At 42.5% G+C, this 24,671-nt stretch overlaps 1 protein-coding gene across 15 annotated transcripts in view; it reads right to left on the bottom strand.

The window, feature by feature from the left end:
• The window catches only part of GIT2 (GIT ArfGAP 2), a 68,960-nt gene that overhangs the window by 29,553 nt on the left and 14,736 nt on the right, over positions 1-24,671 (bottom strand). For 8 of the 15 annotated variants that reach the window (XM_017879674.1, XM_017879678.1, XM_017879677.1 and 5 more), the window contains 7 exons: positions 22,948-23,042; positions 9,758-9,803; positions 9,614-9,619; positions 7,170-7,221; positions 3,347-3,419; positions 3,013-3,110; positions 1,586-1,697 (listed from right to left, as the gene is read on the bottom strand). In XM_017879674.1, coding sequence (XP_017735163.1) covers positions 1,586-1,697; positions 3,013-3,110; positions 3,347-3,419; positions 7,170-7,221; positions 9,614-9,619; positions 9,758-9,803; positions 22,948-23,042 — 482 coding nt within the window. The remainder of the gene's footprint in view (positions 1-1,585; positions 1,698-3,012; positions 3,111-3,346; positions 3,420-7,169; positions 7,222-9,613; positions 9,620-9,757; positions 9,804-22,947; positions 23,043-24,671) is intronic. The other 7 variants (XM_017879675.1, XM_017879680.1, XM_017879686.1 and 4 more) reach the window with 2 other exon arrangements.

The raw sequence follows: 24,671 nt of genomic DNA, 5'->3' as shown, positions 1-24,671 counted from the left end.
TTTTTTGAGACAGAGTCTTACTCTGTTGCTCAGGTTAGAGGGCAGTGGTGTGATCTCGGCTCACTGCAACCTCTGTCTCCCAGGTTCACGCAATTCTGCCTCAGCCTCCTGAGTAGCTGGGATTACAGGCGCATGCCACCACGCCCAGCTAATTTTTTTTGTATTTTCAGTAGAGATGGGTTTCACCATGTTGCCCAGGCTGATCTCGAACTCCTGACCTCAAATGAGCTGCCTGCCTCAGCCTCCCAAAGTGCTGGGATTACAGGCGTGAGGCACCACACCCAGGCCATTTTAAGACTTTAAACTTATCCAAAGACTCGTCACTGTGCCTTCACCAAAATTTAATAAACCATTTCAGAACTTCCTTATTCCTGGTTGAACAGATAAAATCAAATTCCTGAACAGGCAAGAAGAATGAATGAGTTGTTGTCAGTTAATGATTACTGTCTTTGGGGAATGTGATACTGACTGAAAACTTAATTTTTATGGTACATATTTCTTTTGCTTAAATGACTTACAATGAAAAATGTCTAATTTCTATAATTAGAAAAAAACAATATGGATACAGTAATAGGGCTGGAGAGGAAGGACATTCCTAAGCATGCAGACAGGACCTGGCCTACTGAACTAGACTCAACAGGGCAACTGTGAAACAGATGCTCACAGCTCTCCTTATGATTGTATATCACAGTAATTCTCACTGAAGACATTTAAAGTTTTTGGCAACAAATTTTAATTATGTCGGACTCAGTTTCGTAGGTAAGCAACAGCAGATATTATGCAGTTTCAATCAAGAAGAGTTTTTCTTTTTTTTTTTTTTGAGACAGAGTCGTGCTCTGTCACTCAGACTGGAGTGCAATGGTGTGATCTCGGCTCACTGCAACCTCCGCCTCCCAGGTTCAAGTGATTCTCCTACCTCAGCCTTCCGAGTAGCTGGGATTACAGGCACCTGCCATCATGCCTGGCTAATTTTTGTATTTTAGTAGAGATGGGGTTTCACCATGTTGGCCAGGCTGGTCTCGAACTCCTGACGTCAGGTGATCCACCCGCCTTGGCCTCCCAAAGTGTTGGGATTACAGGCATGAGTCACCGTGCCTGGCCAAGAAGAGTTTATTTTCACATGTCCTTTAATAAGATCTAAATCAGAGTTTTGCGTTAATTTCAGGATGCAATTTTACAGGGAAGGTAAGTGTCCCAAAACAAAACAGAAATCATATATAAGATAAATATGTGTAGCAGTTAATAACTCTGAAATATTGTTAATTCACCAGGGCTCAGACAGGTAAACTATTTATCACAATACACTACCAATAAAACTTATATGAGTAGGGGCTGAGGGGAGGGAACCTAGACGACAGGCCAATAGGTGCAGCAAACCACTATGGCACACGTATACCTATGTAACAAGCCTGCACATTCTGCACGTGTATCCCAGAACTTAAAGTAAAAAAACAAACAAAAAACCAAAAACCTGTGGAACTTTAAGCTGTCATGCTGATGACTGCTTTAATTAGCTGATAACTTTAACACTTTAGTCAAATTTAGAGGGCCAAAAATACAAATATCTGGAGGTTTGAGCAGTTACCTTTTGAACCCGAGAGAAAACTGCCCTGCTGTCTCCTCTTGGCATCACTGAGAATGTCAATGACCAGTGTGGCAAACTCATGGGCGTTGAACCGAGCTAACTTCTGTCTGCCCTAAAGGTGGGAAAACAATTGGAAATATTTCCCTGTGTAAAAATATATACATAAACAGTCACATAAAATTAGTCAGACTATTGACAGACTTCTGCAAAGACTTTCTTCTGGATGATCAAAATACAGTTAATCCCAGCCATAATCAAACCAAGTTAATGCTTGTTTTCCATGTGAACAGTTTAAAACCATTTATATAACAGAACTTCATAATAAATGTTATGGCATTTCTCACATATGCATTGTTCTCACAACGCAGATCTATTTGGTAAGCAAAAATAAAATGGTTCTACTGAATGCTTTTCTTCTATTATTGTTTCAGTTTAGAAGTAGACTCAGTAATAATAAATTAATTTTGAGGGGAATTTTAAAATTTTAAGTTAAGGCCAGGCTCACACCTGTAATCCCAGAACTTTGGGAGGCTGAGGCGGGAGGATCACTTGAGGTCAGGACTTTGTACAAAAATTAGCCAGGCATGGTGGTGGGTGCCTGTAATCCTAGCTACTCGGGGAGGCTGAGGCAGGAGAATTGCTTGAGTCCGGGAGGTGGAGGTTGCAGTGAGCTGAGACGGTGCCACTGCACTCTAGCCTGGACGACAGAGCAAGACTCCGTCTCAGAAAAAAAAAAAAAAAAAATTTTTTTTAAGTTAAACAAAGTCATAGATATACCCTATCCTTATATATAGCTGCTAATCATAAAGACTAAAACACCTTCCTAATTCATTCAACATTTCTCGTCTTGATAGATGTGTTGGCTGTTTTCAATGCTCTATTACATACAGCAGTGCTTTGATGAAAATCACTGTGCATAAATCTATTTTTATTTTATTAGAGCATATTCTCAAATGAGTAATTCCCATGTAAAAGGATGTACTTACTTCTGAGGCTTCTGAAACTGGTAAACAAATTGCTTTTCTAACATCTACAGCAATTTAAAGTTCTACCTGTTGCAAGAGAAAGCTCAGCTTACCACATCCTTACCAGTCTAGAGTATCCTTTATTATGTATTTTATTAATTTGACTGATAAAACTTGCACTAATGCTTTCAAGTTGCTTTCTTAAATTAGTGACAAGGTTAAACACTTCTTCACATGTGTAAGCCATTTATATTTCTTCTGTGAATTGTTTCATATTCTTTCCCAGTCATTTATTTATAGTCTATTGTTTTCTTATCATTTTGGGGTTGTGTGTGTGTATATGTATAAAGGATATTAAATTTTAATCAATCAAAAAATTTAGAATACTTGTCCTGGGAAAATGAAATACCATGACATCAGTCATTCCCCAACTACTATTCCTTTCTAAACAGAATCACTTGCCTGGTTTCGTGTTGATGAGTACTCAGGATTGACCGGAAGAAAGGGGACGACCGTTGTCTCAGTTACCAGGGCGCTGTGGTTTTGCGTGGCAAGCCAGACTAGCCAGAGGAAAGAGCCAGAGACAAACCTTATCACACCTGTGTGTCACTGCTCCTGGGAGGCACAGCTGACGCATTATGAGGGGAACACACTCTGAAGCCAACACACGCAAAGGCAAACGTCGACATTCGCACCATCAGGACAGCAGAAATTGGGCTAGTAAAACACTGAGCCTGGCAGCTTTTCACTGCCCACTGATAACAGAAGCTTATTAGATAAAGCCACGTCAAGTCACCTGCATCCGTCTCTCGCCTGTCAACTTCATCGTACACATCCATGGCAAGTTCTTCAAACAAATGATTACTTAGCTGAAAGTAAAAAATATCAGGAACACAAGGGACAACGATTAACACCAGGAGGACGAGAGGGAACCGTGACTTAGTCACCCTTTTATTGCCTATGTCTTATCCAATGCCAGTGCTTGGTACATACCCACTGTTAAACAGATGTAACATTTTCACAATCATACAGAGCCTCTAGAAATGTCTGCCAACCACAGCAATTTCACTACTTTATGACACAGACAGGGCTGATGCTATTAAGGAGCTAAGAGGCATCTAAAGTACATCATCTCAGAAGTAGTTTCCAGTTCTCTACTTTTCTTGTGATATCACCCTATAAGCCTCCTTTTCTGCACTTAAAGAGTGTTTGTCAGTTCCCCGAAGTGTAAGCGATCCTATACCCTTGCAAAAATAGCCAGGCTCAGTGGTGCACACCTGTAATCTCAGCACTTTGGGAGACTGAGGCAGGTGGATTGCTTAAGCCCAGGAGTTTGAGACCAGTCTGGGTAACATGGTGAAACTCCGCTTCTACAAAAAATACAAAAATTAGCTGGGCGTAGCGGTGCATGCTTATAGTGCCAGATACTCAGGAGGCTGAGGCAGGAGGATCACTTCAGCCCAGGAGGTTGAGGGTACAGTGAGCCAAGATCGCACCACTGCACTCCAGGCTGGGTGACAGAGTAAGACCCTATCTCAAAAAAGAAAAAAGAAAAGCAAAAGACATGCTGTTTTGTGAGGATAAAATGTGCCCTTGCACAAAAACATGACCCAGACCTCAGCTGAGTTTCTTTGCTCTCTTTCTCAGTAGCAGTCCTACTGTTTCAGTCTCCAGAAGGAAGCTTCCTCCAGCCTGACTCTTCAGCACACAACTGCCTCACGGCCTGCAGTGTCTCCCTGGGCACATGGAGGATAATTGAGTTCTTCCTGGCCCAGATGAGGTTAAGCCCCTGCTAGGGTGGCTCCGCATCTCTGCACTTTATGCCTCATGAAAACACCTTAACACGTGGTAGCTGTGACTCTTAAACTGACATCTGCTTTGGGAGGGCAGATGCTGAATCTGTTATATTCCCTATTGGGTTCCTTACATCCACACATGGTACCTCACACTTTAAGAGGGGCCAGAAAAGAGACATTGGCTGGCCAGAAGGTATTGAATGCAGCAATTTAAAATGCTGGCTACAGGCTGGGTGTGGTGGCTCATGCCTATAATCCCAACACTTTGGGAGGCAGATGCAGGAAGATCACTTGAGCCTGGGAGTTCAAGCTGCAGTGAGCCATGATGGCACCACTGCACTCCAGCCTGGGTGACAGAGTGAGACCTTGTCTCGAAAAAAAGAGGAAAAACAAGTGCTGGTTACAGAGACCTCATAGGAATATGTTAAAATGGGTACAATATATTATTGAGTGAAAAAAGCAGGTTAGAAACATCTATAACTATGATTAAGTTCCAGTTTTTAAAAAAGATATGCACATAAAATAAGAACTGAAAGAAATGTACCAAAATACTGAGCCTGACTCCATTAAGAGTGTGGCAATGAGGATGGTCCCCTTCTCTATTTTCAAATCTTCCCAAATGTGGTCACACTATAATTAAAAACAAACCCCAAGAGCCTGTTGCTAGGTAAGATGAAGGATTGGGAGCTTGACCTTGCTTCATAAATGTCCAGTTTCTTCCTCCATGGGACTACAAGCTAATGTTATCACTAGCAACAAATGCAATGGCCAACTTATAACACCTCTATGAAAACAGGAACTACTATTGTCCCACTTTTCAGACAAGGAAACTGAGGAAGAGAAGATAGTAGCTTGCCTAAAGTCACAAAGCTAGTAAGTGACGGACCTGAGATCCAAGTTTATGTCTTTGAAAATGCTAACATTTACTCATTCAAGGAATACATTAGCCTTTGTTATATTTCTCTCAGCTTTTCATCAGGAGGGAAGGAAGGAAAAGAGAAAGGAAAGAAAGGATGAATGGAGGACAGGAGGAAGATACCGGAGGATAAACACTGACTTGGCACTGATAACATGGTCACCTGTGAGAAGGAGACCACAGGAGAGGGTCAACAAGTAACAGTGGCAGCCCACTCTGAGCAGTTCTGGTCAGCAGCCCCTGCAGGATCCTTATCTCCCTTTTCTATGAGAGTACGCCAAGGCACAGGGAGGCTAGGAAGCTTGGCAGGGCTAAGAAATGTACTGACTAGTCTGACCCAAACCCCAGCTCTTGAGAGCTATACTAGACTCTGTTCCAGGTCTTTACTTCATGCCTGTCACATGCTAGAGATATTACAGGCATAATCTCAGCTTTCATGCAGCTTCCAGTGAAGCAAATGTAGGATAGTCTAATAAAATGTGGGTTTTTATCTAGGTTTGAATTATTTATAATAAAATGTACTTACAGATTGTGAGTAATTAAAAGGAAATCACACAATATTTAGTGCTGTCTGACTCCAAAGCTTATCATCCTGATCATCTTAGTCTATAACTTCCTTAAGGCAATAAAACACACAAACACACAAAACTGTAGATACAGAACACAGAGACACCAAACAAATTGCATAAAACACATTTATTTCATAATACAGTTAAATACTAGTAAGGATAAATTCATTTTATGTAATATTTAATACTGAGTATTATATGAAGTTTTAGTAAAGGGTCTTCTGTGAAAGTGGAAATGAGGAGAAAGTCATAAATTAGGGAAGCTGCAATGTCAGAGTTAGGCTTTGGGAATGCCACTACCTACACTGGTCAGATTTCAGGTCCTTGAATGATCAGAGGGATGGAAGCTGGGAAAGGCAAACACTGCAGGTAGAGGAGGATTCCTGGAAGAGGACTTGAGTGTGCAGCTCATGGCCTCAGAGCATGTTAATCCACAAAGACACACAGACAGACAGACACACACACACACACACACACACACACACACACACACGGAACCAGATGGGAAGTAGGGCAATCTCTGAAAGGTGAGAGTTGAATGATGCCCTTAAGGGTTACAGAAAGAAGTTAAGAATCTTGGTTCTGATCCAAAGAGCAGTGGGAACAGCTGAGGAGTATACTTTGGTGGTTAAAGTAGTGAGAAGTACCCTGGTGAGGCTTCATGTGAGAGGACTAGACAAAGAGAAGTCAATCCCAGAGAAACAGATTTCCCAAAGCCTTGAGGCCTTGGGCCCTTAGGCCTTTCCTAAGGCTGAGGTGGGCAGTCTGGAAGAAAGATACAGGCTAAAGGGAGGCTGTGGTGCAGACCCGGCAAACTCTGAGCACACACATGGGCCAAGACCACCAGCTTTTAACAGTAGAAATTTAAAAAGCGCTGATGAATGGCATGGGATGGTAAAGAGGATTACAGTATGGCTGGATCCAAATGGCAGCGAGTGAATCTATGGGACTCGCTACCATTTCAGCATCAGCATTTACCATGTTCTAGAACCCTACGTGGCTAAGTCACCCCAGGAATGCGTGCCCTACTTACTCATGATGCTGGGAGGAACTAGGGAACTCTCCTGAGGAGAACAACTGCCCAATGCCAAAGGTGCCATCTGCACTTTTTACATGACAGAGAAAAATGAGATTATCTGAAGCAGAACCGATGAATATACTGAACTTAATAGTCCTTGTGGTCGTCACTGCTGTATACTCAATGGTCTGGTTCTAATTTAACAAATAAAAGTATGAAATAAAGTCATCAGACGCAATAGGTAACCTGCATTGAGAGTAGGTATAAGCAGAGTGCACCGATTCTCATACTAGAGAAAACCAGTACAGAGAGATACTCACAGACTGAAGTTTCTTCTTAGCAGCTTTTGCCAATTCAGACAAATCCAGGCTGCTAAGAAAACATACAAAGCTAATAAGCAAATAAATAAAGCCAGATTTGTGAACTCTGTAAAGTTTAAGACACCCAAGAGATAAAAATATTAATTATAGTTCATGGACCATGTTAGAACCAAGCATTCTACAGACCGACAGTCAGTGAGGAGCTCTAAACAGAACAAGTCGGTGAAAGTAACTCCTTCTGAAATACAATCATTTAAGTGTTAAAGAGAAAAAAAAAATTGTCCACCAACTAAATGACAAAAGCTATTGCCAGGTTACCTTCCAGGCCCTTATGTGAGGAGTTACAATTTTTGAAGCATTAAAAAAAAAGCATGATATAAGAAAATATGTCAAGCTCAATGGATCACGCCTATAATCCCAGCACTTTGGGAGGCCAAGGTGGGAGGATCACAAGGTCAGGGTTTTTTTATTTATTTATTTTTTTTGAGACGGAGTCTAGCTCTGTCGCCCAGGCTGGAGTGCAGTGGCGCGATCTCACCTCACTGCAAGCTCCGCCTCCTGGGTTTACGCCATTCTCCTGCCTCAGCCTCCCGAGTAGCTGGGACTACAGGCTCCCGCCCCTCGCCCGGCTAGGTTTTTTTTTTTTTTTTGTATTTTTTAGTAGAGAATGCGGTTTCACCGCGTTAGCCAGGATAGTCTCGATCTTCTGACCTCGTGATCCGCCCGTCTTCGGGCCTCCAAAGTGCTGGGATTACAGGCTGAGGCCACCGTGCCCGGCCGGTTTTTTTTTTTTTTTTTTTTTTTTTGAGAAAGGAGTCTGGCTCTGTCGCCCCAGGCTGGAGTGCGGTGGCCCCCCGGATCTCCAGCTCCACCTGCGCAAGCTCCGCCTCCCAGGTTCACCAGCCATTCTCCTGGCCGTCGCGCCTCCCAAGTAGCCTGGGACTGACAGGCGCCCACCTCGTTGCCGCGGCTAGTTTTTTGTATTCTTGTAGTAGAGACGGGTTTTCACCGTATAGCCAGGATGGTCTCGGATCTCCTGACTTGTGATCCCGCGCCGTCTCCGCGGCCCTCCCAAAGGGGCTGGGAAATTACAGGCCTTGAGCCCGCACCGCGGCCCCGCGGTTTTTTTTTTTTTTTTGGAGATGGAGTCTCCCACTCTGTCGCCCCCAGGCTGGATGGGGCAGTGGTGCAAATCTCGGCTCACTGGCAACCTCTGCCAGCCCGGTTCAAGCAATTCCCCTGCCTCAGCCTCCAGAGTAACTGGGATTACAGCACACACCACTGGTGGCGCCTGGCTACGTTTTTGTATTTTTAGTAGAGACAGGGTTGCACGCATCTTGGCCAGGATGGTTCGAACTCTGACGCTTGTGATCCACCGCTTCGGCCTCCCAAAGTGCTGGGATTACAGGTGTGAGCCACTGTGCCCGGTGAGGTCAGGGGTTTGAGACCAGTCTGGCCAACATGGTGAAACCCCATCTCTACTAAAAATACAAAAATTAGCCGGGTGTGGTAGCACACACCCGTAGTCCCAGCTACTCAGGAGGCAGAGGCAGGAGAATTGCTTGAACCTGGGAGGCGGAGGTTGCAGTAAGCCTAGACTGCACCATTGCACTCCAGTCTGGGCGACAGAGCAAGACTCCATCTCAAAAAAAAAAAAAAAAAAGAAAAGAAAGAAAAGAAAATACAAGGCTAGATGTAGTGGCTCGTACCTGTACGAGCACTTTGGGAGGCCAGGGCAGGTGGACTGCTTGAGTCCCGGAGTTTGAGACCAGCCTGGGTAACATAGCAAGATTCTGTCTCTACCAAAGCAAAAAAACAAAAAGGGAAGATGTAAAGGATCGGGATGGCAATATTATATCGGGAATAGCATTTAGTCATTTCATAAACTCTTGACAGTTTCTGTGCAAAGGTAACTTGCAAAACAAGGGTTTAAGGTTCATTCCTGTAGCAATGAACTCATCTGCAATTATAGACCAGGTGTCAGCAAAATTATGGCCTTTTTGTTCAATTGACCTAGGAATGGTTTTCACGTTTTAAAATGATTGAGGGGCAAAAAGAAAAAACAATCTTTCATAACGTGAAAACTATTTGAAATTCAAATTTCAGTGTCCAGAAATAAAATTTCACTGGAATAGACATACCCATCCATTTATACAGTGTCCATAGATGCTTTCATCTACAACAGTAGAGTTAAGCTGTTGTGAAAGGGGCCATATTGCCCACAAAGCCTAAAATATTTATTATTTGGCCCTTGAGAAGAAAAGTTTGCCAACCCCTGTCACAGATAATGTAATCTCTATAACACAGACGTATTCTGTAAATAAATAAATAATACTGTCACAACTGGCTAAAACAGTGACAATATCACTGATTCCAATTTTCCTATTAGTAAAATTGCTACTTATGCTCTTTGAAACTTAAGTTTTATATGGTGGTTTACTTACAGCCGTCTTATTTCCAAATGGTATAGCCATAAAAGAGAAAAATGTATGGGCTTTGTTAAACACAAAATATAATATACTTAAACATAACACAACCAAGGAAATATTAGTGATAGACAAAACTAACTGGTATTTCAATGGCCTTACCTGTCTGCCATTTGAGGTATTATAAAGTGCTGTCCATTTTTGTGATCTGAAACAGAAACCAAGTCAAAGTTTTGTTCATAGAAATGTTGATAAGATCTGTAAAGGAACACCACCATTATTTCCTCAAACTAAGTTCTGCAATCAGTATTTGTGCATAATTACGAGTCATGTTGCTAGACTGGCTAAAAATCCCTGAAGACTCAGCCATAGCAAGGCTTATAGCTTTGTTTTTTTCTGGTACAAAGGACCAGGCATCATTTAGCAGAAACCTATGCTCACCTCAATCCTTACGATTAGTTTGCGCTCAGTGTAACTGATGATCTTTGGCCATGGAAAGTGTGCTGAGGGAGCTGAATCAGCTCACAGCAGGCTTCCATCAGCCCACGGTGTGGGGCAGTGGATGAGCTCTGGGCCTTGCTCAAATGAATCTATTAGTATAAAACAGTCAGGGCTGGGGCAGGTGGCCTTTGCAGATCCAGACAGGGACTCCATCTGCAAGGAAGCTTACTGACTCAGTCCTAGTCTAGCTTTTGGAGGACCCTGATCCATGTACCAATGAATAACGCCACTATCAGCATTCCTATGTAGGTTTTTGTTTAACATAAGTCTATCTTTTTTCTGGGTAAAGACCCAGGAGTAGAAATGCTGGGTTGTATGGTAAATATATGTTTAACTTGGTAAGAAACTGCCAGACTTTTTCCCTTGAGTAGCACTATCACTTTGTTTTCCAAACAGCAATGTGTGAGAGTTATAGTTGCTTTCTGTCTTTCCCAGCATCTGTACTTTCAGTTTTTGTTTTGTTTTCAAAAGTTTAATCATTCTAATAGGTATGCTGTGGCATCTCATCATGCTAATGACTAATCATGCCGCGTTTGTCTTCATGTGATTTTTTTTTTTTGCCATCCCATATCTTGTCTTTGTCCAGTTTTTATTGGGTTATTTTCTTACTGTTGTTTTAATTTTAATTAATTAATTTATTTATTTGAGACTGAGTTTCACTCGTTGCCCAGGCTGGAGTGCAATGGCGTGATCTCAGCTCACTGCAACCTCTGCCTCCCGGGTTCAAGTGATTCTTCTGCCTCAGCTTCCTGAGTAGCTGGGATTACAGGCATGCGCCACCACACCTGGCTAATTTTGTGTTTATTTTAGTAGAGACTGGGTTTCCCCATGTTGGTCAGGCTGGTCTTGAACTTCTGACCTCAGGTGATCTGCCTGCCTCAGCCTCCCAAAGTGCTGGGATTACAAGCGTGAGCCACCGTGCCTGGCCTATTTATTTATTTTGAGTCAGGGTCTCACTCTGCTCCCCATGGCTGGAGTGCAGTGGCGTGGATCTCAGCTCACTGGCAACCTCCACCTCCTGGGTTCAAGCGATTCTCATGTCTCAGGCACCTGAATAGCTAGGACTACAGTTGTGCACCACTACACCTGGCTAATTTTTTAATATTTTTAGTAGAAACAGGGTTTTGCCACGTTGCCTAGGCTGGTCTCAAACTCCTGGGCTCAAGTAAATATTACTCCTGGGCTCAATTTAAATATTCTTTAAATATTCTGAATATGAGTCATTTGCTGGATATGTGATTTCTAAATACCTGTATTTTCTTGCAGTCTATTGCCAGTCTTTTCACTTTCTTAACTGTAGTTTTCTCAGAACAAACATTTTCCTTTTTTCTTTTTTTTTTTTTGAGATGGAGTTTTGCTCTTGTTGCCCAGGCTAGAGTGCAGTGGTGCAATATCGGCTCATTGCAACCTCTGCCTCCCAGGTTCAAGCGATTCTCCTGCCTCAGCCTCCCAAGTAGCTGGGATTATAGGCATGCGCCACCACACCTGGCTAACTTTTTGTATTTAGTAGACACGTGGTTTTACCATGTTGGTCAGGTTGGTCTTGAAGTCCTGACCTCTGGTGATCCACCCGCCTTGGCCTCCCAAAGTGTTGGGATTACAGGCGTGAGCCACTGCACCTGGCCAAAAATTTTCAATTTTGATGAAGTATAATTTATCAATATTTTCTTTTATGGATTGAGTTTTTGGTGTTATATTTAAGAATTTTTTTCCCCTTGCAGAGGCAACGTCTTGCTCTTGTCGCCCAGGCTGGAGTACAGTGGCATAGTCAAAGCTCACTGCAGCCTCGACTTCCTGGGCTCAAGAGATCCTCCTACCTCGGCCTCCCAAAGTATTAGGATTATAGGCGTGAGCCACCATACTCAGCTGATAGCTAAAAGCTTTAATCCAAGATCACAAAGATTTTCTCTTATGTTTTCTTTTTTTTTCTTTTTTTTCTTTGAGACGTGGTCTCACTCTGTTGCCCAGGCTGGAGTGCACTGGTATGATCTTGGCTCACTATAACCTCTGCTTCCTGGATTCAAGCGATTCTCCTGCCTTGGCCTCCTGAGTAGCTGGGACTACAGGCGTGCACCACCATGCCCAGCTAATGTTTGTATTTTTAGTAGAGACGGGGTTTCACTATGTTGGCCAGGCTAGTCTCGAATACCTGACCTCAGGTGATCCACCCGCCTTGACCTCCCAGAGTGCTGGGATTACAGGCATGAGCCACCGTGCCCGGACCTCTTATGTTTTCTTCTAGAAGTTTTACAGTGTTAGGTTTTACATTTAGATCTATGATCCTTTCCAGTTTCGGGGTAAGGTGTGAGGTTTAGATTAAAGTTCACTTTCCTGCACATGGATGTCCGGTTGTCCCAGTGCATTAAAAAAGACTATCCTGGGGCGGGTGCAGTGGCTCATGCCTGTAATCACGGCACTTTGGGAGGCTGACGCAGGCGGATCATGAGGTCAGGCAATCAAGACCATTCTGACTAACACAGTGAAACTGTCTCTACTAAAATTACAAAAAATTACCTGGGTGTCGTAGCGTGAGCCTGTAGTCCCAGCTACTTGGGAGGCTGAGGCAGAAGAATCACTTGAACCCGGGAGGCCGAGGTTGCAGTGAGCCAAGATCTCACTACTGCACTCCAGCCTGGGTGACAGAGCGAGACTCTGTCTCAAAATAAAAGAAACAAAACAAAACAAAAAAACTATCCTTCCTCCACCACTGAACTGATTACCTTTGCATTTTTGACAAAAATCAATTGAACATATTTGTGTGGGTCTATCTCCGCATTCTCTATACTGTTTCAATGGCCTATATGTCTATCTCTTCATCAGTATCATAGTCTTCAGAACTGTAGAGCTTCACAGCAAATCCGAAAAATTGGGTGGTGTACTTCCTCCCACATTATTCTTCTGCAAAATTGTCTGGGCTATTCTAGTTCCTTCACCTTTCCATTTGAATTTTTAAATTATTATTATTATTATTGGAGATGGAGTCTCACTCTGTCGCCCAGGCTGGAGTGCAGTGGCACAATCATGGCTCACTGCAGCCTCAATCTCCTGGGTTCAGGTTATCTTCCCACCTCAGCCTCCCGAGTAGGTGAGACCACAGGCATGCACCACCACACATGGCTAATTTATTATTTGTAGAGTATGAGGTCTCATCATGCTGCCCAGGCTACTCTTAAACTCCTGGGCTCATGTGGTCCTCCTGCCTTGGCAGGATAAATGTATACATTTATTAACTTGTGGAGAATGGACATGTTATTGAGTCTTCATATCCATAAGCACAGTACATCTCTCCCCTTATTCAGGTCTCCATTGATTTCTTTTATCAGCAGTTTTTGGCACATAGATACTATGTGTATTGTGCATTTCATTAGATTTATACCTAAGTATTTAATTTGGACTTTTTTTATTTTTTTGAGACAGAGTCTCGCTCTTTCACTCAGGCTGGAGTATAGTGGCGAGATCTCAGGCACACTGCAACTTCCACCTCACAGGTTCAAGTGATTCTCCTGACTCAGCCTCCCGAATAGCTGGGACTACAGGTGCCTGCCACCATGCCCATCTAATTTTTGTATTTTTAGTAGAGACAGGGCTTCCCCATGTTAACCAGGCTGGTACTGAACTCCTGACCTCAGGTGACCCACCAGCTTCGGCCTCCCAAACTGCTGGGATTATAGGTGTGAGCCACCGTGCCCGGCCAATTTGGAGTTTTTATTACTGGTATTGTTTTTCTAGATTCAGTTTCCAATTGTTCACTGCTAGTCTAAAGAAATATGATGGATTTTTGGCAGGGCGCCAAAGAGCCCACTTGCTTTTGGCAGAGCAAGACTCTGTCTCAAAAATAGAAAAAAGAAAAAAAAGATGGATTTTGACCGTTGACCTTGTATTCTTGCAATCTTGTTTAAGTAAAGGTTCTGGAAACCTTTTTGTAGGTTCCTTGTGATTTTCTACATAGAAATAATCTCATTTGAATGGGGACAGTTTGATTTCTTCCTTTTCAATCTGTATGTTTTTTATTTATTTTTCTTTCCTCTTGGCACTGGTTAGGATTTCCAGTGTGATGTAGAAGAGAAATGGTAAGAGTGGACACCCTAGTCTTTCTCCCAATCTGAGAACAAACACAGTCTTTCACCATTAAACAGATACTGTTTATCAGATCAAGGGAGTCTCATCTATTCCTAGTTTGCTAAGAGTTTTTTAAAACACGAATGGATGTTGAAGTTTGTTGAATGCTTCTTCTGCATCAACTGATATGATTATACAGTTTTCCTTTTTTACTCTTAACATGATAATTACATAAAGTGATTTTTTTTTTTTTTTTTTTTTTTTTTTTGAGACACAGTCTCACTCTGTTGCCCAGGCTGGAGTGCAATGGTGCAATCTCAGCTCACTGCAACCTCTGCTTCCTAGGTTCTAAGCGATTCTCCTGCCTCAGCCTCCTGAGTAGCTACATGCATGCACCACCATGCCCAATTAATTTTGTATTTTTAGTAGAGATGGGGTTTTACCATGTTGGCCAGGCTGGTTTCAAACTCCCGACCTCAGGTGATCCACCCACCTTGGCCTCTCCAAGTGTTGGAATTACAGGCGTGAGCCACCGTGCCTGGCCCAATTTTCAAATATTAAATCAGTCTTGCCTATCTGGAAATCCTACTTGGTTATGTTGCATTTTTCTTTTCTTTTTTCTTTTTTTTTGAGACAGGGTCTCACTCTGTCACCCAGGCTAGAGTACAGTGGTGTGAACAAGGCTCACTGCAGCCTTGACCTGGGCTCAAGCAATCTCACCTCAGCCTCCAGAGTAACTGCGACTACAGGCATGTGCCATCATGCCAGGCTAATTTTTTTGTTGTTGTAGTTTTGTAGATGGGGTCTTGCTATATTGCCCAGGCTGGTCGCAAACTCTTGGCCTCAAGCAATCCTCCCACTTCGGCCTTTCAAAGTGTTGTGATTACCACTGTGAGCCACTATGCCTGGTCTTTATTATTATTATTATTATTATTATTATTATTATTAGAGATAGAGTCTCACTCTGTCACCCAGGCTGGAGTGTAGTGGTACGATCTCAGCTCACTGCAACCTCTACCTTCTGGGTTCAAGCAATTCTCCTGCCTCAGCCTCCCAAGTAGCTGGGATTACAGGTACCCACCACTATGCCCAGCTAATTTTTATAGTTTTAGTAGAGACGGAGTTTCACCATGTTGGCCAGGTTGGTCTCAAACTCCTGACCTCAGGTGATCCACCTGCCTCAGTCTCCCAAAGTGCTGGGATTACAGGCATGAGCCATCGCGCCTGGCCTGGTTTGTATTTTTTTAAAATTATCCTTCAATGTCTGTGGGGTTTATAGTGACAACTCCATCTGTATTCTCTCATTTTTGTCAGTATTGCCAGACATTTATGAGTTTACTAATCCTTCTGAAAAACCAACTTTTGGTTTCATTGATTTTCTCTACTGTTTCCTTCTTTCAGTTTCATTGATTTCTGCTCTTTACTATTTGCTGCCTTCTGTTTGGTTCAGGTTTATTTTGCTCTTTTTTTTTTTTCTTTTTAAGTTTCTTAGGGGATGAGCTTAGATGAATAATTTGAGGTCAGGTGCAGTGGCTCACCCCTGTAATCCCAGCACTTTGGGAGGCTGAGGCAGGCAGATCATTCGAGGTGGGGAGTTACAGACCAGCCTGGCCAACATAATGAAACTCCATCTCTACTAAAAACACAAAAATTTGCCAGGCATAGTGCTGCATGCCTGTAATCCCAGCTCCTCAGGAGGCTGAGGCAGGAGAATCACTTGAACCCGGGAGGGGGAGGTTGCAGTGAGCCAAGATGGCACCACTGCACTCCAGTCTTGACAGAGCAAGACACCATCTCAAAAAATAGTAAGAATAATTTGAGACCTTTCTTCTTTTCTAAGGTAAGAATTTAATACTATAAAACTTCCTCTAAGCATTGCTTTGGCTGCATCCCAGAAATTCTGATATGCTGCATTTTCATTTTCATTCAGTTGAAAATATTATTTCCCTTGAGACTTCCTCTTAGACCCATGGATTAGTTAGAAGTGTGTTGTTCAGAGCTGGGCACAGTGGCTCACACTTGTAATCTCAGCACTGTGGGAGGCTGAGGTGGGTGGATCACCTGAGGTCAGGAGTTTGAGACCAGCCTGGTCAACATGGTGAAACCCTATCTCTACTAAAAATACAAAAATTAGCTGGGTGTGGTGGCACACGCGGGTAATCCCAGCTACTAGGGAGGCTTAGACAGGAGAATCGCTTGAACCCAGGAGGCAGAGGTTGCAGTGAGCCGAGATCGCGCCACTGCACTCCAGACTGGGCAACAGTGTGAGGCTCTATTTCGGGGGGGGGTGGAAAAAAGAAACATGTTGTTCAACTTCCAAGCACTTGGGTATTCTCCAGTTTTATTTGTATTACCTATTTGTAGCTTAATACTATTACGGTCTGAAAATATACTTTATAGAATTTTAATTCTTTTAGATTCGCTAAGGTTTGTCTTATGACCCAGGATATGGTCCATCTGAGTGAATGTTCAATATGTACTTGAAAAGAATGTGTACTCTAATGTTGTCGGGTAGAAGAGTCCATAAACATCAACTAGATCTAGTTGGGTTTTGGTCTGGTTTAGTTCTATATCCTTACTGATGTCCTATCTACTAGTTCTATTACTAAAAGATGACTGCAGAGTCTCCAACAATAATTGTAGATTTGACCTTCTCTCCTTTTAGTGCTATCGAAGTTTGCTTCATGTATTTTGAAGGTCTGTTGCTGGACATGTACACATTTAAAACTGTTATGCCTTCTTGATGAATTGACTCATTTATCATAATATTATGTCCCTCTCTATCCCTGCTAATATTCCTTCCTCTGAAGTCTACTATGTCTGATATTAATACAGCCACTTTCTTTTCCTGGGCCTTTGCATGGTACATCTTTTTATACCTTTGGCTTTTAACTTACTACCTATATTGTTATATTTAAAGTGGGTTTCTTATAGACAGTACATATTAGGCCTTATGGTTTTTTGTTTGTTCCTTGAGGCAGGGTCTTGCTCTGTCGCCCAGGCTGGAGAGCAGTGGCATGATCAGCACTCACTGCAGCCTTGATTTCCTGAGCTCAAGTGATCCTCCCACGTCAGCCTCTCTTGAGTAACTGAGACTATAGGCATGCACCACCATGCCTGGCTACTTTGTATAAAATTTTTTGTAGCAAAGGGATCTTGCTCTGTTGCTCAGGCTGGTCTCAAACTCCTATGCTCAAACGATTAGGAGAATTGCTTCAGGCTCCCTAAATTGTTGGGATTACAGGTGTGAGCCACTGCTCCCAGCCCCTTTTGTTTTTTAATCCATTCTGACAATCTCTGCTTTTATCGATGTTTTGGGTCCTTAACATTTAATGTAATTATTGATATGTATGGATTTAAGTCTGTGATGTTACTATTTATTTTCTGTTTGGTCCTTAGTTTTTTGTTCTCCCCCTCTCCTCTCTTTTGAATATTTTGAATCAAAATATCTTTTGATGATTTGAGTAATGTTTAATACTCCATTTTCATTTACCTCTAGCGTTTTTGATCACATATCTTTGTAGTCTTTTTTTTTTTTTTTTTTGAGATGGAGTCTCACTCTGTCACCCAGGCTGGAGTGCCATGGCATGATCTCGGCTCACTGCAACCTCCGCCTCCCAGGTTCAAGCAATTCTCCTGCCTCAGCCTCCCAAGTAGCTGGGACTACAGGCGCACACCACCACGCCCAGCTAATTTTGTATTTTAGTAGAGACGGGGTTTCACCATGTTGGCCAGGATGGTCTTGATCTCTTGACCTCATGATCTGCCCACCTCAGCCTCCCAAAGTGCTAGGATTATAGGCGTGAGCCACCATGCCAGGCCTGTAGTCTTCTTTTAGTGGTTGTGGTAGAAATTACTCTCTCTATATATATATACACACACACACATACACATACACACACACACATACACACACCTAACTTTTCAGTCTACTTAGAAATCCTATTTTACATTTCCAGAAGGCAGAAATCTTACCATTCTATTTCTTTTACCCTACTCCCTTTTATGTTATAGTTGTCAAATATATTACACTGATATATGCTGAAAACCCCACTAGACAATTTTTTTTTTTTTTTTTTTTGGAGAAAGAGTCTCCCTGTCACCCAGGTGGGAGTGTAGTGGCACGATCTTGGCTCACTGTAACTTTTGCCTCCTAGGTTCAAGTGATTCTCCTGCCTCAGCCTCCTGAGTAGCTGGGTTTACAGGCACATGCCACCATGCCTGCCTCATTTTTGTATTTTTATTAGAGACAGGGTTTCACCATGTTGGTCAGGCTGGTCTCAAACTCCTGACCTCAGGTGATCCGCCTGCCTCAGCCTACCAAAGTGCTGGGATTACAGGCTTGAACTACTGAGCCCGGCTGACAATGTTATAGCTTTAAGATATGTATCACAATTTCAACTTTTTGTTTGTTTCTTGAGATAGGGTCTTACTCTGCCAGATCTTTAACATTTCTGTTGTTTTTCTTTCATTCCTAAAGTTCCAAGATTCCCTCTGGCATCATTTCCCTTCCACTCAAAGAACTTTCTCTAGAATTTCTGTTAAAGTAAATAATAATTCTCTTATTTTTTTTTTTTTCCTGTTAGAATATCCTTATTTTGCCTTCATTCCAAAGGTTATTTTCATTGGATATGGAATTCTGGGTCGACAGCTCTTTTCCTTTAGCACTTTAAAAGTATTGTTTCTATCATCACAAAGAAGATGAGAAATAATAATAATAAAGGATCAGTGTCTCACGCCTGTAATCCTATCACATTGGGAGGCTAAGGTGAGCGGATTACTTGAGCTCAGGAATTCAAAACCAGGCTAGGCAACATAGTGAAACCCCATCTCTACAAAAAATACAAAAATTATCTGGGCACAGTGGCGCACACCTGTAGTCTGAGCTACTGTGGATGCTGAGGTGGGAGGATCACTTGAGCTCAAGAGGTTGAGGTTTCAGGGAGTTGAGATCATGCCACTGCACTCTAGCCTAGGGGATGGAGTGAGATCCTGTCTCAAAATAACAATAATAAAAAAAGTATTATTCCAGCCGGGCCGGTGGGCTCATGCCTGCAAGTTCCAGCCCTTTGGGAGGCTGAGGTGGGCGATCAATAGGTCAGGAGGTTCGAGACCAATCTGGCCAACATGGTGAAACCCCATTTCTCTACTAAATATGCAAAATTGGCCGGGCCGCGGTGGCCTCAAGACTGTAATGCCCAGCACTTTGGGGCCGAGACGGGCGGATCACAGGTCAGGGAGATCAAGACCATCCTGGCTAACACGGTGAAACCCCGTCTCTACTAAAAATACAAAATCTAGCTGGGCGAGGTAAGCGGGCGCCTGTGTCCCAGCTACTTGGGAGGCTGGAGGCGGGAGAATGGCATAAACCGCCGAGGGCCGGGAGCTTGCAGTGACTGAGATCCGGCGCTGCAACTCCAGCCTGGGCGACAGAGCGAGACTACCCGCCTCAAAAAAAAAAAAAAAAAATGCAAAATTAGTCAGCCCGTGGTGGCGGGCACTTGTATCCGCAGGCTACTCAGGAGGCTGAGGGCAGGAGAACTGCTTGAAGCCTGGGAGGGCAGAGGGTTGCAGTGAGCGAGATTGCACCACTGCCCTCTAGCCTGGGCGACAGAGAGAGACTCCATCTCAAGCAAACAAACAAAAAAAAAAACAAAGTATTATTTCATTTCCTTCTCATCTCCATGGTTTCTGATAAGAAATCCATAATCATTCAAATCACTGTTTTTCTATATATGTTATGTGTCACTTTCTCCTGGCTGCTTTCAAGATGTTTTCTTCAACTTTAGTTTTCAGCAGTTTGATTCTGATGTGTCTCAAGTGTGGATTTGAGTTTATCTTCTCTGGAATTTTCTAAGTTTCTTGAATCTGTAAGTTCATGTCTTTCACCAAATTTAGATTTTTTTTTTTTTTTTTTTTAAGATAGAGTCTCGCTCTGTTGCCCAGGCTGGAGTGCAGTGGCACCATCTGGATTCTGGACTCACTGCAATCTCTACCTTCCAGGTTCAAGTGATTCTTGTGCCTCAGCCACCCAAGTAGCTGGGATTACAGGTGCACACCAACATGCCTGGCTAATTCCTGTATTTTTAGTAGAGATGGGGTTTTGTCATGCTGGCCAGGCTGGTCTCGAACTCCCAACCTCAAATGATCCACCTGCCTCGGCCTCCCAAAGTGCTGGGATTACAGGTGTGAGCCACTGAACCTGCCCTAAAATTAGAGGGGTTTTTTTGCCAATATTTCTTCAAATACTTTTTCTGCACACACCACTCTTTCTCATCTCTTATTGGGAATCCAATGACATAAATGTCAGACATTCTAGTATTTTCCCACAGGTCCCTGAGACTGTTCAGTTTTTTCTTCCTACTCTTTTTTCCTCTCTGTTGCTTAAACCAGATAATTTCTAGTGATCTGTTTTCAATTCACTGACTTTCTTTGTCATCTCTAGTCTTCTATTAAGCCCATCCAGTGAGTTTTAAATTTTTAGTGTTTGTATTTTTCAGTTCTAATATTCCTATTTGTTTCTCTTCTGTATCTTCTATTTCTCTGATGAGACTTTCTATATTCCTGTTTGTTTCAGGAATGTTTGCTCTTACTTCTTATAGCATGGTCTTACTAGCTGCTTTAAAATCTTTGATAACTCCAACATTTGTGTCATCTTGGGGTTGGCATCTGTTGACTGCCTTCCCTTGCAAGTACATGAGAATTACTCATATGTCAAGTCATTATGGATGGTATCCTGGACACTGTGAATGTTATGAGACTCTGGGTCTTCTTTAAACTTTATGCAAAAATGTTAATATTTTTGTCTTAGCAGGCAACTGACCAGGTGAGGTTCTGCCTCCTGGGCAGATGGTGAGAGAATAGAGAGAAAAAGAAAAGCAATCAGGATGCCCCCTCATCCTCTTGCTCAGAGATTTAGGAACCTGTACTGCCACTGCTGCTGCTGCTATTGCAGCCACAGGCTTGCCTAGGGTCTGGATGGGAGAGATCAGAAAAAGGGAGGAGGAGGAGGAAAAAACCCTAGGGGAATCCCCTTCCTCTCTGTCCTGTAGGAGTCCCATTTCCTGCTCTTTAACCAGAAAAAGGCTTTTTTGTTTTTTGAAATGGAGTCTCATTCTGTTGCCCAGGCTGGAACGCAGTGGCGCAATCTTGGCTCACTGCAACCTCTGCCTCCCGGGTTCAAGCGATTCTCCTGCCTCAGCCTCCCAAGTCGCTGGGATTACAGGCGCCTGCCACCACATCCAACTAATTTTTTTGTGTTTTTAGTAGAGAAGGGTTTCACCATGTTGGCCAGGAGGGTCTTGATCTCCTGACCTCGTGATCCACCCGCCTCAGCCTCCCAAAGTGCTGGGATTACAGGTGTGAGCCACTGCACCTGGCAGAAAAAGGCTTTTTTGCACTCATTATGTACTTCCAGGTTTCAGGCTGTTATTGAAGTCCTATGAGAAGTAAGACAAAGAGGACACTCACCACCAGCTGATGGCACTTTGAGTTCCCTAATCCACCAACTAGGATTTACTTTTCAGTCTTTAGCTAGCTGCTCCAAGCATTTGGTCCACGTCTGTTAGTTCTATTCTGCAGGAGACACGGTGGGGTGTGCTTACTCCATGTCACCCAGAACTGAAACTACACCAGAGGCTCTTAACTCTATTGTACAACCAGGATGGAGAACCACTGCATACATGTATGTGAAGCTTGTACATCAGGGATTGGCCAATATTTTCTCTAAAGGGCCAAATAGTAAATATTTTAGGCTTTGTGGCCTGTTGCAATGACTTAACCTATTCAGCTCTGCTGTTGTTATGTGAAAGCAGCCATACACAAGGTATAAATAATTGGGCATGGCTCTCTTGCAATAAAACTTGATTCATTTATTTTTTAGATAGGGGTCTTGCTTTGTCACTGCACCCAGGCTGGAGTGCAGTGGCACAATCATAGATCACTGCCACCTTCAATTCCTGGGCTCAAGTCCCAGCCTCCCAAGTAGCTGGGACTACAGGCATGCACCACCATGACTGGCTAATTTTTAAAAAAACTTTTTTGTGGAGACAGGGTCTCACCTCTCTTACCCAGGCTGGTCTCGAATTCCTGGGCTCAAGCAATCCTCCTGCCTCGGCCTCCCAAAATGCTAGGATTACAGGCATGACCCATTGCACCCGGCAAAAGCTAGCTAGCTAGCTTGCTTGCTTGCTTTATTTATGTATGTATGTATGTATGTATGTATGTATGTATGTATGTATTTATTTATTGAGACACAGTCTTACTCTGTCACCCAGGCTGAAGTGCAGTGGCGCAATACAAAACTTCATTTAATAAAACGAGTAGCTGGCTAGATTTTGGCTACAGACCATGGTTTGCTGACCCCCTGTTCCATATCCCAAATAGCCAACTTGGCTTTGGCAAAGTTTACTTCTGGACTTTTTTTCCATTCCTTAGGAAGAATTTTTCAAATAACTACAAAGGTTATTGCTTTACTCCTGCATTTACTCCCACCAACTTCAAAAACTGTGGTAACCATTCAATTTTGCTTTGATTATTCAATCTGATTCTTGAAATAAGTTATTTCTCTAGAGCTGAAGTTTTAAAAATGAAAAATCTAAGATTTGTCCAACTTTATATCTTTTACATGTAACTGACAATTCTGTAGTTATCCTTTCAAATTAAAACCCATATTTACAGCTTTCTCAGGGATATGTTAAAGTAGAGGAGGTCATAAAAAAATAGTGTCTTGATTTGTTTTTCTAGAACCTTCCTGACTGGAGATGTGAAGCGGTCATTCTCCGTCCACTCACCTGGTTTCCTGCCACAGAGATAGAAGGCTAGTCTGTCCGTCAGCTCATACTGTATTTCCACAAGGCGCTCTGCCAGCTCATGGTGCCCTCCTTGCCTACCAAGAGAAAACAAAGTACCATTTATATTGCTCACTATTCACTGGCTTTAAAATGGAGAAGTACAAAGAGAGACACCTGAGCAGTTTATCACACAAGACTTTTTAGAATAATCAACCTTGTCGTGGGAGGTAGATTTCTGAACTCTACTTTGCATCCCACTTTTATAAACTGTTTTCACCATCTGAACTATCCCCTTTCCTTTATTAAGGCACAAAATAGAATACTTAATAAGAAATTCAAAGACTTATGAGAGGGAAGGATAAAGAATGACTTAATTTAATGAGGTAAAAAAATGAAATTAATCAATGGTTTAGGGTAGAGGTTCTCAAAAATTAACTAGCACATTTCTAGGAATATACCATGTGCAGCCCCCACCCTTGGAAATTCTGAATCAGTGGGGACAGGATGGGGCCAGGGGCCAGTATGTTGAAGAAGGTCCTTCCCCTAGGTGATGCCGATGCAGCCAGTCTGACTCTGGATGAAGTCTAGTAACCACTTCAAAGACTTCAAATCAGTGAGAGACAGGCCAACCTAATGCACACCTCACGCCTGCAGCTACTTCTGTCTCCTTATCTTCAATTTGCATAACAGAAAATATTAAATTTACCTTTCAACATTCATGAAATAAATATTTAAGCTGCTTAGAATCCTTTTGGTAACAAGAATTCAAACAAATTATATTGAGATTATTATATGCAAGGTACAAGTGTGAAAATCCCATGGTAAGTGATAATAAGTATTATTTACCCAGGGCTGTCTTCCAAGATCAAGTATATTTTGTGGTTTTTGTCCTTAAAAGTAATGGCAAAAACCGCAATTACTTTTGCACCAACCTGATAGTTTCAGTCAGCTTCTCTCCCGACCATTCAAGGCACTCACAACACCCTCCGACCTACCACACAGCTTTGATCTGTGAGAGTCACATCTTATTCTTTCATTTTTTAGTATCTTTGAAATCAGGAAATATTCTATAATTGATGATACACCATAATTGGCTGAGCTCTTTTCTTTTTTAGTGCTGTGTGAAATAATGAAGCACCGTGCAATACTGTACTCCTGCTGTTATTCCCAGACCCACTCTGTTCTTTCCAGTCAGGTCTCCTGCTGTGCTGAACACGCTTTGTCCCTCCCTGCCTCCTGATCTTGACTCCTGCCTTTCCTCTTACCTGGAATGCTTTAGCTCCTCCTTCACACATTCAAATCCAACCCATTCTTCAAGACCAACTGAAGAAATTTCTTAAATGATTTGGACCAAAATAAAGAAACCCTATATATGCTTTTTAAGACCAATTATCTATTTTGGCAATGAATCACACATGGTCTTGCCTCCTTGAACTCTTTCAGGCATTCATGAATCATCTTTTCCGAGAGAGTAAATTTGGGGATAGTAGAGTTTTGTTATTTGCCCATTTTATCCTCTGTGAAGCAGAGTATTGTGCTTCACAGTTAATAAAGGTACTTTGGAAAAAGAAGGAAAGATGATTGATCTTTGGCTATTTAATTGATATTCAATTTAACTGAATATTTAAATGATATTCAAGACTAACCTATAATTTTTCAAGGACTGTATTAATAAAGAAAAATTTAAAGCATTTTACAGTGAGCACTTTTTTTTTTTTTTTTTT

The sequence above is a fragment of the Rhinopithecus bieti genome, unplaced genomic scaffold (assembly GCF_001698545.2).
Source record: "Rhinopithecus bieti isolate Rb0 unplaced genomic scaffold, ASM169854v2 scaffold_11933, whole genome shotgun sequence".
In the NCBI taxonomy this organism is placed as follows: Eukaryota; Metazoa; Chordata; class Mammalia; order Primates; family Cercopithecidae; genus Rhinopithecus; species Rhinopithecus bieti.
This window is presented reverse-complemented; position numbering and strand designations above follow the sequence as displayed.